The sequence below is a fragment of the Rhamphochromis sp. 'chilingali' genome (genome assembly GCF_963969265.1).
Source record: "Rhamphochromis sp. 'chilingali' genome assembly, chromosome: 4".
Lineage (NCBI taxonomy): Eukaryota > Metazoa > Chordata > Actinopteri > Cichliformes > Cichlidae > Rhamphochromis > Rhamphochromis sp. 'chilingali'.
Window position 1 is genome coordinate 16331087 of NC_137948.1, and position 16657 is coordinate 16347743.

Below are 16657 nucleotides of genomic sequence, written 5' to 3' on the forward strand. Positions count from 1 at the left end.
CATACAGCAGTTTAACAGGACAGGTTCCACTCAGAACAAACCTCGCCATGGTCGACCAAAGAAGTTGAGTGCACGTGCTCAGCACCATATCCAGAGGTAGTCTTTTGAAAATAGATGTATGAGTGCTGCCAGCATTGCTGCAGAGGTGTGGAGGGTCAACCTGTCAGTGCTCAGACCATACGCTGAAAACTGCATCACATGGCTGTCATCCCAGAAGGAAGCCTCTTCGAAAGATAATGCACAAGACAGTCCGCAGTTTGCTGAAAACGAGGACATGGATTACCTGTGGTCTGATGAGACCAAGATAAACTTATTTGGTTCAGATGGTATCAGGGGTGTGTCTCCACACTTAAAGCCTATTGAGCATCTATGGGGCGTCCTCAAATGGAAGATGGAGGAGCACAAGGTCTCTAACATCCACCTGCACAATGATGCCATCATGAAGGAGTGGAAGAGGATTCCAGTGGCACCTTGTGACGCTCTAGTGAACTCCATGCCCAACAAAGTTAAGGCAGTGTTGGAAAATAATGGTGGCCACACAAAATATTGACACTTTGGGCACAGTTTGGACATTTTAACTTAAGGGTGTATTCACTTTTGTTGCCAGCAGTTTAGACATTAATGGCTGTATGTTGAGGTATTTTAAGGTGACCTCAAAGTTACTCAAAAAATGTAAAGGCTGTACTCACTTCTGTAAGATAATGTAATTTCATTAACTGACCAGAACAATATCTCAGATATTTAACTAACTTGATGCTATACTCTAAATAAAAAGTGTTCTGTAATTATCCTTTTCATCTAGGCCTGTACAAAAAAGATGAATGAAAAAGCTTTCATTTTGCTAAAATGCCCAAATTCGAACATTTTTCTGTGGATTGAAGCTCATCCAGTGCTAATGCCTCCTGTTAACGTTGCTGACAAGACATTAGAATTCTTTATTTAACAAAATAAATATCTGCTCCTTGTAAAACAAGAGGCGACGGAAAGCCAGTGGGTTGTCCTTTTTTTCTGACTCAGAATGAAAGTGAAAGTTAAAAAGCCAGTTAAGACTGTACAACCCAGTCCAGGCATCACATCTCCGGTGAAGAGGAGCGTGTAATGTAAGTTGAACTTGATCGACCATTTGCGGTCATTTATATTAGTACGGCCTTTACGACTTATATGTCTCCTCGGTGTATAACAGATGCAGGCAACCGAAACCTACGGGTTTGTGTATTACGCTCAGTCGACGTGGAGAAACGCGGCCGACCGAGTTATCCGCGTTCAAAAGCCATTCAAGAGCTGAGGACTGTAGGCTGCTTGTCTCTGACGCTGACTCGGAGGTCTTGTGATAAACTCTTGCTTGAAAATCTCCTTATAATTGTAATATAATATACATATAAATTATAAAGCTGTTTTGTTGGTTTCGTATATGGTGTGCGGTGTGTGCGCGTGACCTGTTCTTTCTGAGAACAGCGACACCAGCAACAGTTTGTTGACCGTGACTTATGTCCTGTGAATGTGGACACATATACATATATAAGTGTGTGTGTGTGTGTGTGTGTGTGTGTGTGTGTGTGTGTGTGTGTGAGAGAGAGAGAGAGAGAGAGAGAGAGAGAGAGAGAGAGAGAGAGAGAGAGAGAGAGAATATGTACAGGTAACGTGTTCAAAGTTCAAGTTCAAAGTTCCAGTTTGGAAGGATTATTCGCTGGTTTGTTGTCGCTGTTCTCAGGTTACATTCAAATTCTCTATGCAAACAAACTGGCGTCTGTCCCACGATAGTGCTTCTGTCTGTGCATTAGGAGTTTTTGTTGTGGATCAAGCTTAGTTAGTGTACAGCCTGTGAACAGCCAGAGAACAGTGTGGTCTGTTTCTGACTGTGTGTGTGTGTGTGTGTGTGTGTGTGTGTGTGTGTGTGTGTGTGTGTGTGTGTGTGTTCAAAAAACTGCAGTGCGGTTTTGAGCCAGAAGCTGCAGTCCCGTTTAATCAGCGCCTATAAACCACTAAACGCGCCTCTCATTATTCATGTAAGAGAAATGCTTCTTTTTGTGCTGTGAGCATGAATCATGAAACTGTGACGGCAGTAAATACACACAGTGAGACAGAGTCATAATGTGCTGACCTGGAGTGAGAGTTAGACTATACCTGTGCGCTAAATATAAGTCTAAGTACATATATGTCTGTGAGAGAGAAGCTGCCCGCCAGCTGCAGAACGAGGTTGTGGGTTGACAGTTGACACAAACATTGGGCTAACATTAGTGTGTGGACATGTTGTCTCGGTCACAGGTCCATGGAAAAAATAGTTGAATGAAATCCAAAAACTTTGTCTTGATCATTTGTTGTTGCCTGTTGCCTTTCTTCATGTCATCTCCCTGCTCTCACCCCCCACAATTTCTCTTGGTCTGTTCTGTAACTTATCTAGCTACAAGAGGCAAAACAAGCCAAAAAGAACAGAAACAACTGGCAACGTGAGGGGCCTGAATAATAGACTGACACAGCAGTGTCAATACAGATATCGTACAAACGGGCCAGACTCTCAGGGCAGTATCGTCCGAAGGAAGGGAAAGAAAATAAGCGCACACATATCAGGATCATATCAATATTTCTGTATCCTGCATTCTGTGACCTCGGGCTTCGTGACATTTTGCAAACTTCATTTTGACCTGTTGTCTCAGTTGCATGAACAGGATGTGGAGAAGTTAATTAATGCTCATCTGGAGCCTGCAGATGTCTCCCAGCTGCACTCAAGAAATTCTTACTCTGCTGCACAGCCATAACTGCTTTCAGAATTAAAAAAGCATTTCTGTACAAAATTGTAATGCATTGCACTTGAATTTTGTGACGTGTATATGAAGTAGATTAATCATGCATACAGAAAAAAACAGAACATAAACAAAAAGACAAGCAAACCAAGGAGCAGAGACGGCAGCTGAGCTGACTCCTCTGTAACTTGTGATCCATGACGCTATAACACTTTGGAGGGAAGAAAACCACAGAAAATGACACATTGATTTATATTCTTTTGCTCTTTTAGTTGCAGTGGTCATAATATGTGGCACAGTTTCAGCTGAAATAAAAAGAAAAACTAACTGGACACTTTCTCTTTCAGTATGACTCCTCATTTATAGACCCATTAAAAAATGCAACCCACCGAACGGGCCGCAGAAAATAAATGAATGGACATTATATCAGAATTACATTTGCAAACCATTTAATTCCATATTTGAAAGAGGAAGATGAAATGGCACAATAGTTGGCACAAGGGTTACAAGTTTGAATCCATCAGCTGACTGGATCCTTTCTCTGTAGATTTGCATGTTTTCTATGCTTGTGCCGGTTCTCTCCGGGTACTCCAGCTTCCTCCAACAATCCAAAGTCATGTATGTTTGATTAGCCCTGCAATAGATTGGTGACCTGTCCAGGGTCTGCCCATCTCTCATCCAGTGTCAGAAATGGATGTTAAATCTAAGATAATCAGTATCCTATTTTTTTTATTTTTTTTAAAGGGTCAATATAAGAGAAGTTTTTGATACTAGAAATTTGCCTGGTATAAGTCATGCAATATAAATATCAGGAGCATGGTGCACAACACTGAAAGTCTGTAGAAAAACAACAAGTTGTTTTTGTCTATAAAATTGCAATGTTTAGTTACAAAAACATGTGGCACTTGTCATATACTGTGTTGCCTGTGTTGAGCGGGTGGGCATTGCGGCTTTACGCCACCCTGACAGGCTTTGCGGCAGGGCTGTCCGTGGCAGTTCTACACCCGTTGTTGTGCTGTAATAACCCATGCTGGATATACGCTCAATAAAGCAGCATCACAAGAAAGCTATCGAGTGGTCATTCTACAGCACTGAGCCTATTTTTCAGTAAATCCTGGTTCCCATGAAGCCATTTATATATAAAAATAAATAAATAAACGTGTGCTAATATCCTATGCTGGAAGGAAAGTTTAGTTTTCTGTTTTTAAATTAAGATGACATACCAATCTAGCTTTCTTTTCAAAAACACATAAATGTATATGTAACATGTACATAATTTTTTTTTGTTTTAATCTGGGTAGCTTAAAGTTTTAATGAGCTAGGAGTGTTTAATATAAAAGAAAACCTGACAAATGAGCTCATTTTGCAGAAACTCCTTTTTACAAAGTGTCAGATTTTTTGGATTGATGAGTAACAGCTTGGTAATAAAATGAATTTAACTCCATTACGCCAATGTAAACACTAAGCTAGGCCCATCTTCCCAGTCATGATAAAACTGTGGACACGTCCACCTCCTGTCGCTGCGTTTGCATAACCTCTGGTGACCTTTTCTTTTTCATTCTCACAGCCAGCGTAGAGTGTGGCTCCCTTGAACAAAAGTGAAAACACATGTGATACATGTGGCATAAAGAAAGAAACCAAGCATGAGCAATCATACTGAGTGGGCACAAAAACTTTATATAGTTTTAAAGACCAGTCCTTCTGTCTTTTGCCCACTAACAAAACTTATTTAGTAACATACCAGTGAAAATGAATGCCTTCAAACAAGCAGACTCTGGGCCCTACAGACTGCTTTTCCCTTGTTCAGTGCTATGCATTTCTCTACCGTTAAGTTCAGTCATCATTCTCTAAATGAACAATAATATTACATAGGCAGGAGAGAAACATTAACATTAATTTTTTTTTCGCTTGTAAAAATTGCATACTCCTGTTTTTGTGCAGGAATTTCCCCCAGAAATACTTTTGCTGAGTGGGATAATGAACACACACACACACCACCCCAACCTGATGTGCTGCATCTTCTCAGGACTTTGTTACACTTAAATGTGTTTTGCATCTCACCGTTTGATTCATAGAAGCAGATCCCTGTGACATAAAACAGGTATACACTGATCGCCACGTAATAACTGTCAATTTTAACTGTCTTTTCAGGTAAAGAAACATGGCCTCCAGTGGAATCATTGTATTCATTTTCCCTGTCCTCTGCATCTGTGCAGTTAAGAGTGGTAAGTTTGTTCATAGAGAACTTTAAGCATGGAGTGGTGTTTGGTAGTCATGTGACCTCAAATCTAATTTTGCTTTCTTTTCTACAGGATTTGTGAAAGTGGAATGCAAAGCTGAAAATGTGGGACACTATGGCCAACAGTCACTGCTGGAGTGTGTCGTCAAAACATCATCAGATGTAAATGATCCAAATATTCGTATGGTCGCTTGGAAAAAACTGACCTCTCCAGAAGACGAAGGTGATCTCGTGTTGGGTTTTAAGAGAGGGAAATTGGACGAGCCAAAGCGAGGCTACAGGTTTGCTGAACCATCATGGAACGGGAAGAACATGAATGTATCTCTGCTCATCACCAACACTGCAGTGGCAGACGAAGGAGATTACAAGTGCATAGTGATTACAGACAGTGGTGATGACAACATGGTCACTACGCTTAAAGTCCAAGGTAAAACTGAAACATTTTTATATTTTTAAATCAAGGATGTTTTTACATTTTATAAACACCTTGTAAGCAATGAAGATTGTCTAGAGATTTGGGGACTTTCCAGGCCAATCAGATTGGTATTCCCCTTGAGCAACTCTAGGCTTGTCTGCTTACTTTCAGTTTCATTGTGACAGCAAAGACATCTAGAAATACTAGTTGTACAAGTACTTGCAGCCATTTACTTAAGCAGCTTGTACTGTTTGACTTGTAACTTCTTAATGCATGTGAATACTATGATTATCACATCTTAAGATATTTAATTGAGGTAATTTTATTTGGCATCAAGGTGCAATGTTCAGCTCAGTGATTGTGCTTTCCATTTCGTCTCTGCAGCCAAATACAGTGTCCCAACTGTATACTCCATCCCTGAGAAAATTGTCCCAAATACAGACAGTACCCTGGTCTGTGAGTCTCATGGAGGCTACCCACAGGGAACAATTCACTGGTTTGATGAAGAGAAACATGAGTGGACAAAAAGCTCTGAAATGGACGCAAAACAGGCAGACGATGGTTTGTTTCAACTCACAAGTAGACTGTCTTTGTTGGGAGGATCCACTTTCTCAAAGTATACCTGCGCTGTGTTCAATGCCAGTGGAGGCAAAGAGGATGAGAAAACATTTGAAATGCCACCACCACCACCACCATCCCAAGGAGGTATAGTTTATGACACACCACACATGATAGTTGTTATGCCTGCTGGCACCATCCTACTGCTCACAATACTGTTTAGTAATTTCAGCCAAAGTGGAATCAGAGAGAATTTAAATCTGAACCAGCCCGACCCCTCACCCCCCCACTCCACCCCCAAAAGTGTATATGCAATTTATGTAACCATTAAACACTTTATTGTTTGTGCGTATGGGAGATTTAATGGGGGCTGAATTAGAAACCTCTAAGCACTAAAGTGTGTAGGTAATATTTACATATTTAAAAAAAAAAAATCCTGTAAATGTCAAACCATAATAAAATAGGAGCTCCACAGAGTAATTAGCAAAAATAGAGTTCTGATTCACATTTAGATGATTTCATAGATATTTTATGTTTTTTATTTTATGTATAACAAAAATGAAAGACTGTCTGTGCTGTAGTTTTTTTACGCTCTTCAGTAATAAACAGTTTGCAATATGTTCCTTACCAAAAAATTCTAAACTTAAAACAGTCTGGGTGATCCTTCGTTTGTCATGGAAAATGTAACTTAAAGATGAAATTTGAAAATGCAAACTTATTATCAGGTTTTCTTGGCAACTATCCAGCCACTCAGATCATTATCTGTAGTTCTGTCATCTGTCACACGGTAGCAATAATGCAAATATTACCCTCTATGTTGTTCTTGTTTACTCTCTGCTTCTGCAAGTTTAGTGTTTTAACATGAAGCAAATGTGCAATTTGTACTGACACCTGTGTCTGTTAATGAGAAAGTGAATTTAAGAATGAATGAATGTAATGTGTACTCTGTGTACTTTTAAAGATGAGCTCACTTCATGTTTTTTTTTTCAAACTTCTCATTTATTCAGGGCTTTCTGGCCCCGGGTCACCTGAGACCTCTAAAGTAGTTGCTCCTTTGGTGGTTATCGGCTCGCTGATCATAGGGTTGCTGTTGCTGTTGTTGTACAAAAGGCGATCTCAAAGTGAGTAATTGTTTTTTTTTTTTTTATTAAAATGACTTGTTGAACTGTATGTGATTAAATAATAAAATATTTGTGAGTAAAGACAAATGAGACATAGAGAAATATATTTAAATATCTAAAGTCGTTCATATTTGAATATTTTTAATAAGGCTATATAATTATTCAAATTTCTGCATGTGGAGCTCCAGCATTCTTCCATGCCATGTGAGAGTTCATCACCTGCTTCCTGTAAACAATACAAGCTGAAAGGAAAAAACGTGCAGCATGATGCTAACGTGAAGCAGAAAAACCTGTAATGCTCGAGGCCATGTAATTCAGGATGGAAAAATACACTCCCATCATTGTTGTGCTGGTTTAAATGCGCCTTTTAAAAACTGAACAAGTTCAAACAGCAGTCTAAAATACTTTCCATTATTAAACATCAGATAGATGATGAAATACAGCGAAAGATATCTGCAGGGAGAACTCACTGCTGTGACATTTTTTTGACAGAGGCTCGGAGGAACTCTACAGCACCCCTTATGGGTACGCCCATTTTTGGACATATTATTACTGCTCTTTTGTTTCTCCTTTCTAACTTGCTATAAAGGATGAACACTTGCTGTGTCTGTAGAGATTTGGAGAGGTTCTATTTATCCTTCTATCGGCTTTTTAATCTACCTGAATCTGAGGCCTGCTGAAATATTAAAAAGCGCTGTTTGCTGGGTTTTTTTTTTTTTAAGTGTATTTGTCTATAGAACTAAGTTTTCTAAATCTTTTGGTCATTTTGATAGTTTGGATATTATTATTAGACATTATTATTGCACATTATTATTTCAGCTGTAAATATTTGAAATATTTGAAGGAATATTTTTGAGATAAAAATGGCTAAATTCTCCACAGAAGGTTCAAACAAAACATTTAACAAAAACTTTTGGATTAAGGTTCACAAATCCACTTGAATCATGTGCTGGTCATTAAACAAGGATCTATATTGTTACTGGACTGAATAGCCATCAGTTTCCTCTCACTTGTCCCAACCACATTATTACACTGAGCATCCATTCCCTTCCTTTGAGAATTATTTATTTATTTGCTTTGGTCACATTACTCCTGTGTCAGATAGTTACTGCTGGGTTTCCCTCTATGCTTGCATGGCATGATCTTGTTTAACATGGTTATGGTTTTATATCTATCATTAGCTGTCAAATCATTCATTGTAAAACACAGTCAAATCTTATACAGTGTTATCATTTTTTCTAGATCGTCGTGATGCGGCTCCTACAGATGTTGAGGAAGGTACGTAAATCACATCAGTCTGACTGTCTGTGTTTAACTAATAACACTTTGTGTTATTACAGCTTTAATTATCAAACCGTAAGATTTCATTCAGATTTTAATGTTAAATCTTTTGGCAGGTTATAACTCTCACGAAGATGAACCAATCAATCAAGACCAGTCCTGAGGTAAGAAAAACTCAAAATCTCTACTTGGACTTCGCTTCTGTGTTTACAGGCAGGCATATATCAATTTATAGATAAGGATAAGAACATAAACCATCAAAAGTCTAAACTCTCTCTCTCTCTCTCTCTCTGTAGGAGGCACCTTGTACCAGATGAATATACTGTAATAATCTACTGCCAAGACTCCCTTGTTTGCTAACTGCAGTCTGTCTCTGTACTTTCCTTTTGTGTAACCAGGAATAACCTATATTACTGTGATTTAGCAGACAAGCTGTAAGATCTTTATTCACACAAGCTCTGTATTTAAACAAGCAGGTCTTGAGCTTAAACCAACATCCTCGCTGAATCAAGCCAAGATCAACTATAAGAGAGGGGGATGTTACAGGCCAAGGGACTTTAAAACAAGGCTCAAAGTGGAACATCACCAAGATGTTTCATAAGAGTTGTTTGGTTGAGGAAATGTTTATACATAAACAATACAACTTTATCAAGTCTATGTAGAAACTGTAGCCTTTGGCAGCCAATCAGGAGCAGCATTTCTTCTCACTTCCTCTTCTTATGTTCTGTCAGGGTTGTAAGGGGAATAATAAATCATGTTTTGGGATAGCGGCAAGTTTTTATATCTTCCTGTATGAACAGTATATATATATACGTGTGTGTGTCTGTGTGTGTTAAGTGGCTCTAACTGAGGTTAGCTGACCTGATCTTTTCCAATGATCCATGTAACTCAGTAATTTGTCTGAGAAGTGTAAATGTGCCAAAAGTTAGCAACAATTACTCTTACTGTTAGCAAATCCCATCAAAAATAAAAAATCACCAGTTTGCTCGTACAGTTCCAAAGTTTTCCAAGTGTAAGCTATATAAATATATTGTTTTATAAAATATGTTAATGTCACATAGACAATGAGATGAGATATGTAGGACTGCTTGGCACTGAATTGCTGAAAACACTGGATGTTTGTCAGAGCAACATTTCACTGCCTTGAATGTTGTTCTGACAAACTATCAACTGTTATTATTTCACAAGGAACAGTTGTTTTTTTCCCTCTAGGATTTGTTGCTATTTTTTTAAGTGTTTTTGTTCAGGAGTTTGCTTTTTTGTGTGTTTTTTCCAATTGTCGTATCTCTTTAAGTTTAAGTCATACTCCTCTTAACTCACTGGGAACAGTTTGATGTAGGAAAGTTCATATCCTTTTTCTCACCACTGGTAATTTCATGTCACATGATTAGCACCTGTCACTTGTGAAATACATGGTATGTGGTCTCTAAAAGCCAAATGCACTATATTATTTTTGTTTGAGCCGTGACTCTGTTTATGCAACTTTTGTCAAGTTCACTGTGAAATCAATCCATGCAAACTCTGGTGGTAAAAGTTTGGTTTCATTCTATTCTTCAGATAAGAGCTTGTACAAAAAGTCTTATCAGGAAGTCTCTGGTACAGTACCAAGATTAATCATTCACCAACAAGTCAATAATTTGCCATCGATTTTTTACGATGAAAAAAACACGAGCTTAACAATAAAACAATTCTAATTTAAGCTCTACTTTCAACGTTGAATCAGAAGAAACACTTACTACCAAAAATGTTAAACAATCACCTGTAAAGTTTTGTATATACTGTGTTTTTAAATCTGTGAATTGATACTCCAGTTTAGGTGTAGATAAACCTTGCTCTGATCTGTTAAGTACAAAGAAAGTTAAAGTTTCTTTACAGTTCGCTTTATTTGAACGACATCTGTTCATTATTGTTTTGTAACATGATTAAAAGTTCTAAAAGGATTCTGTGTGATGACGGATATTTGGGATGATTTTTTGCTGACTCTTAGACTGTATTTACTAGTTCCTGTTCATGTTGCACACATTTCTAGATAAAATAATGTCACTTTCTTGTTTATTCCTTAAATTTCAAAAGAACATAGATACATGTGATCTAGCATGAACCGTCAATTGTTGCCCCAGCAACAAAAACATTACCATTATCAATAACATCTCTGGTCTCTGTTTTAAAGATAAAAGCTTCTTCCTGCTGCTCCCTGAACCACTACAGTTGGTGGCTTTGCATGTTTAATTTGGCACTGTTTTTAACAGATGCTGGTCTGTAACCCTTCCATTTATCTGGACTTGGGAACAGCACCAGGCGTACACAAGCCAGTGATATTCTGTGCAGATTTGTGTGGGTGTTATCTTGTTTGTAATCTGTCTGTTCAGATAAGATCACGCTGGTTATGTTTTTTGTACTTCTCACATACTTTTGCACATAGTACTTTGAACAAGCCTTTCTCTTTACAGTTTATGCTGTCTTTCCTGCAAATGCCCACTGAGCATGCACTTCTCCCTTAATAATAATGTGTAGATTAGGAGGCAGTGGTATTTAGACATGTACTTAAGTTCATGTTTTTGTACTCAAAAAGGGTTTGTTTTGTTTTGTTTTTTTACAATTTTTTTTAACCCTTGAGGCTTGATTAAATGATCATCTGGCTGACGAATAAAAAAATGCACTTAAAATAGTTAAATGTCCACAATGCAAAGTAAAAGCTGACAGCTTACTAAAAAAAGGTGGTTTTTATTTCACTTCCCTTGCCTTGCTATAGTGTTATGTTGCATTTATAAATACTGGAAACACAAAGAGCTGCAGATAAAAGGGAAATCACTCACAGATGTACCATTGGTATACAAACACTTTTCTGATCACGTTTTGATAAAGCACTGAACTCCAGGTGGTAGCCATTTTCAGCAGTGGCATTGACAAAGACAAAGTTTCTTTTCACATAAACTACTCTTTCCTTTCTAAATGATCTTAGAATCATAATATACATGTTTGACCATGTAGAAGTCAACTTTAAAAGTCTGAAATTAATTTAAAAATGTAAAAACACAACAACAACAAAAACAAAAAACCTAACTTTAAATACATTTTTTTAAACAATGCTGGGTGTGTGAGTGTAGCACTGCAAGTAATGCAGTACTGCTTTGTTTCAGTCACATGTCCTGGATGGACTTTTTGGTCCTCGCTGGTTACTCAATTCTGTGGCACCCCAAAATCTTGCTGCTCATGGTGGATGAACATTCAGACAACTCACCTTCTACTGTTCAGAAAGTGGGTCGATTTAATCCCCCAGCTTCTGCAACTGCATGTTGACACGTCCTTGGGACAAATGTTGACCCTAAATAACTCCAGATGCATTCATCTGGAGTTATGCGTTAAAATCAAAATTTGTCTTTGTATTTGTATTTTGTTGCTTTATTTGGACAAGTTAAAATAATACAACAACACAGAAAGAAAGAAAGAAAGAAAGAAAGAAAGAAAGAAAGCATAATCATTAAAAAAAATAAAGTAAACAGCAGAAAAATCATAATAAATAACATCTCTAAAACGGAGTAATCAAAAGCATAGAAGCATAAGCTTGCTTTAATCCACCCCGTCCTACTATTTGTACTAATAATCATCATTTTTTTCTTCCTGCATCTTATCATAAATACAAATACATGTATATGCACATGGTGTGTAGATAGTGAGTGAGAGCACCTGGTCAACGCCCCACATCCTCACCTTTACTTTGCAAAAAACACATTTTCTTTCCTGCTTTTTAAACAGACATGCTGGGACATTGCTTAAGTTCCTCGCTCAGTCTGTTTCACAGCTTCACTCCACATACAGAGACGCAAAAACATGTTGTACAAACACAGGAATGTTTTAAATTTAATTCCCCTCTCAAGTTGAATCCTCCATCCCTTTAAGAAAACAGTTTTAGGATGTTGTCGAGAAGTACTCAGTTTATTCTTTTATAATAATAATAATAATAATGATGATGTATACTTTATTAATCCCGTAGGAAATTGCTTAGTCCTCTGCATTTAACCCATTCACTCAGCAGTGAAGCAGTGGGCAGCTATCAATCCAGCACCGGGGGAGCATTGTGTAGAGACGGTACACACCTCAGGGTAGTTTCATTTTGTTTGGAACTTTTCTGATCTGAAATGATAGGATGCAGATGTTTGTTAGTCAGTCTCAGATCCCTTCTGACCTTGCTGACAATTTTCACATGAATGTCATTACAATCAGCGGATGTTTTGTATTTACACTTTTTTACGATGTCAGTTATTTATTTTCCCTCCACTGCTGTTAGAAACATTGAGTTAGGATTCCTGTCAATACAAAATAATTGTTAAAGTCTGTCAGCAATATTGTCCATAATGATGGCATTATCAATAAAATATTCAGGACAAGTTTGTATATCTTGGTGTGACCTTGACCTGATTTTCATCACAATTAAATCAGGTGCTATTTAATCTATAATCACACAAAATGTGAAAACGATATATTGAAAACTGTGGACATAAGACTGCTAACAAGCAAACAAACAGACAGACAAAGAAACAAACAGAAGCAATGACCATCTCCGTCCCTTTGAAGGGAGAAAAAGCTTAAATTTTGACTCTGAAATGTATCCAGTAGCTGAAATTTTCAAGTTGAAAATCTGTTTCCTGTGATGGAAATGAAAGTCAAGTTGGGTATTTTTCTAAACAACAAACTTCATTTGGACATCATATTTATTTCAAAACAAAATTATATTTAAAAAATTTTTTTTTACCTGCCGCTTTCTCCCCTACACTGCTGTCTGTCACAGCACCAGCACATAGAAACAAACAACCATTCACACCTGTGGTCATTTTAGAATCACCAGTTAACCGAACCTGATGCATATCTTTGAACTCTGGGAAAACACCTATAGGCAGAGGGAAGACGTGCAGTCTTTACACAGAAAAGCCCAGATGGCTGGCTTACTCAAATCCAGGAAATTCTTGCTGTAAGGCCACAGTAAAAGACACCAACTTGTCACTCTTTTTGTCAAAGAAAAAAAAAGTTTATCTTTTTCTAAGCAAACCAAAAGTTTTCCCTGAGGAAAACTCTGAGTCCTACTCTAACATTCATCCGAAGGTGGAACCGTTGTACTGCCAAAAAGCTCTGAAACGAGGAAATGACGGAGGAGCTCAGCAGGAACATTGACAGAGAAAACAAGAAGCAGAGAGGAAGGAGATGACAATAGACCTGTTGTGCATGGAAAAACCACACTTACATTAAATGTGGTTATAAAAATATCTTACCATTATAACATAAAAAGCTCTGGCTGTTTAATTTTCCATTTAACTGAAAGTACTTTTGGGTATTTAGTGAAACAAGTTGTGTCAACTAATTATCCCAGCACAAACGTCCTTAACAGAGTGGGGCAGAGGCCAGTGAGCTGATACACTACTTTGTAACGTGGTTTTATTTGTTCGGCTGATATTGCTACACTTTTAAGCTAAATCGTTAATGTTCCCAGTGTGTTTGTTCACCAGCATGTGGGCGTGAAATTGGTTTCCTGTATCAAGCTTCTCTGAGCAAACAATCTGCAATACAATAAGTAGCAATAATAACAGCAGAGTTCAACCAACACAAACAGCACTGACAGAAGTGTGTTGCCAACAGATTTTTGGACTTTTGTACACAGCACATGTTCATACAGCCTGCTGTATTCTTTAATACTTTCATAAATACTTTGAGAAGTAGAGCTCTCCGGTGCAGAGGTAACCATGTGTAAGACAAGATCATTAGTTTAAACATTGATTAGTGTCACAGGTAAAACATGTATTATCTGGTTTAAAAAACTCCCATGAGGTCTTTCAGATTTTGCATAGTCTCACGTCTCTAAATCAGTTTTCTTATGGCAAGTACCTGAAAAAACGTCCAAACATTCTGACATTCCTACTTCATGTCTTATCGTTGGGACCTGTCTGTGAAAGCTATCTGAAGTGTGATAAGGCCTTGTTTTTCCTGAAGTCACATGACAAAGAAGATTTGACAAGACAAGCAAACATAAGATAAGCTTACCAGTATTTTTAAACAAACATGCATAGCAAGTTCAAAAGCTTGAGATCTAATAGGTCTGACAGACCTTTTATGAACGCTCCAAGCAAAGCCTGAGTATTGCTCAAGTTTCCACGATAAGACGTCTACCATGAAATGTGTCATCATATGTATTTCAGAGTAACTGATGTAACACTTTAAGCGACTGGTGTACTTCTGAAGAAATATACAAGCGTCCTCAACTTAAACTCAGCTGTTTTTTGGTCACTCTGTGGTAGCAGGATCAGTTACTTGTTAAAAGATCCACCAGAGAGGGTTGTCCTTTTTTCTCCCTTATACATGAAACAAGTCAAGCTGTGGAAAGGAGCATAAATTTATTATCAGTCAAAGGGTTATCAGGTTGGTAGATGTATTGTGGGGTTATCTGGGAAAAAGGTAGCAAATTTTAAATAGGTGCAATAAATAACCTACAAGCAGTCATCTGGAAACTTAGCACGGCAACTTGACCTGATACGACTTCAGGGAAGTATATTGTTAAGCTATGACATTGTTTCCTTTTTTTTTTTTTTTTTTTTTTTTTTTTTGGCCTGTCCCGTTTGGCTCTTTTGCCATCAGAATTGTTGTCTAAAGGCAAAGAAAGATGCCCAACGGATTTACTTTACCAAACTGACCATCCCAGCCTTGCCGTAATGGTCCATTTGATTCACCTTTTATTGTTTATTTTATTTTCACTTACTGAATACGGGACAGACTTGACTGGGGGAAAGAAGGGGAGAAAGAAAGAGGGAAAGAGAAACAGCTGAGAAGAGGGACGGGGGAGAAGGGCAAAAGACAAAAACCAACAGAACGGGCAGAGAAAAAAAAATGCATATATCAATCACCTGGATCACCTGCTGAGAAAGAAAAAAGAAAGCAAGCAGAAGAGAACAAGAGTAATAGAATAAACAACATCACAATGATATATGGGAATATGACAGTAAATACTAAATGTTAAACATTATTGTGCAGCACATAAGATCAACAGAACACAGTGTGCTTTGAGGTAGGAGCCAAAAAGGGTGTAGTTTGTGGGTGTGATCACCCGTGTGTACACCTGTGAGCATGGACGCGCTTGTTTTTTGTTTTTTAAAAGGTTCCTTCATGTAATAATCTGCTAGAGGGTGTGGGGGGGCCACAGCCCCGTCCTCCAGGGCGTGAAGCAGGTGTGGAGGAGATCAAAACTCCAGACATCCAGAGGCCCCCAGAACACAAGAGACCAAGGAAGACCAACAGAGGGGCAGCTGCGCCACTGTCCCGGAAAGAGCTGAGGAGAGTCCCAGATGAGGGCTCACTCAGCAGCCGCGGAGCAGAAGCCAGGGGGAGTTGCAGTGACGCGCCCGTGAGCTCCGCCGGCAGCCAGCTGCGCCTGAGTGACCGAGCCCCAGGCCGAGAGGCCGGGGGCACCCCACCTCCGAAGTGGCCCGAGCGAGCCCCAGGCTCCAGGCCCCGATAAGCGGCCGCCAAGGAGTGAGCCGGTGTGTACCTGGACGCCCATCCCCGGACACAAAGAACCACCAACGCACCGATGTCTGAGGGGGTCCGCCACTGGCAGGGGAAGTGGTGGTGGGTGGAGATAGACCTCCAAACCTTGGAGGGCCTAAGATGTCCCCAGAGAGGTGGCGCCTGACACCCAACCTGACATATAGACACAGACATACAGGCACACACAGATACAAACATCCATTCCCACCCTCATGCTCTCATATGCACTTACTCCACACTCAACCAACGTGGAGACAGACATAAAGAGACGTTGTACACACGATCACACTCCCCAGGCGTACTCTACAAACCGGGTCTAGGTGCCCCCGCCCCTGGAGGGGGGAACTGCACCCAGACCCAGGTGGTGTTTCCCTTTTCCCTGCGGTGGGGGGAGGCAGACCGCCCCGACTCCGCAGCAGCAGGAAGGCTCCACACTCCAGACTGCAGTCGGACGGCCAACTCCTCCTCCTAGTCCTAGCCCCCCTGCTCCAGCAGGTCGCAGAGAATGGGGGTGAGAGAAGACTCCAAACCTCCCTCCACCCGCTCATTGTAGTGTTGATGCATGTGTGTTCTAAGGTGCATTTAAAACCCAGGAGGGCTTGGAGCTACCTGCCAGAGAGCAGCAGGTAAGCGCATGGTCCCTCCTGCTAGCCCTCAATGTCTACGTGTATTTAAAATTGAGAGGTGGGCAACGATGCCAGGGGTGGGGTGTACACCCTGATGGTACTTTGGACTCCGTGTATCGTGCCCACCCCCAAGATCCTATATGTAT

General features: G+C 39.4%; 1 protein-coding gene across 3 annotated transcripts in view; it reads left to right on the plus strand.

Moving 5' to 3' along the window:
- Positions 1-1026: 1026 nt before the first annotated feature.
- LOC308395894 (CD276 antigen homolog) overlaps positions 1027-16657 on the plus strand; it is a 69242-nt gene continuing 53611 nt past the window's right edge. The window contains exons 1-9 of one of the 3 annotated variants that reach the window (XM_080880940.1): positions 1027-1100; positions 4893-4966; positions 5054-5407; positions 5780-6100; positions 6961-7074; positions 7567-7599; positions 8317-8352; positions 8472-8519; positions 8652-10278. In XM_080880940.1, the coding sequence (XP_080737066.1) occupies positions 4903-4966; positions 5054-5407; positions 5780-6100; positions 6961-7074; positions 7567-7599; positions 8317-8352; positions 8472-8518 (969 nt within the window). In that variant the 5' untranslated portion in view covers positions 1027-1100; positions 4893-4902 and the 3' untranslated portion in view covers position 8519; positions 8652-10278. Of the gene's footprint in view, positions 1101-4892; positions 4967-5053; positions 5408-5779; positions 6101-6960; positions 7075-7566; positions 7600-8316; positions 8353-8471; positions 8520-8651; positions 10279-16657 lie in introns of those variants that run through there. The other 2 variants (XM_080880941.1, XM_080880939.1) reach the window with 2 other exon arrangements.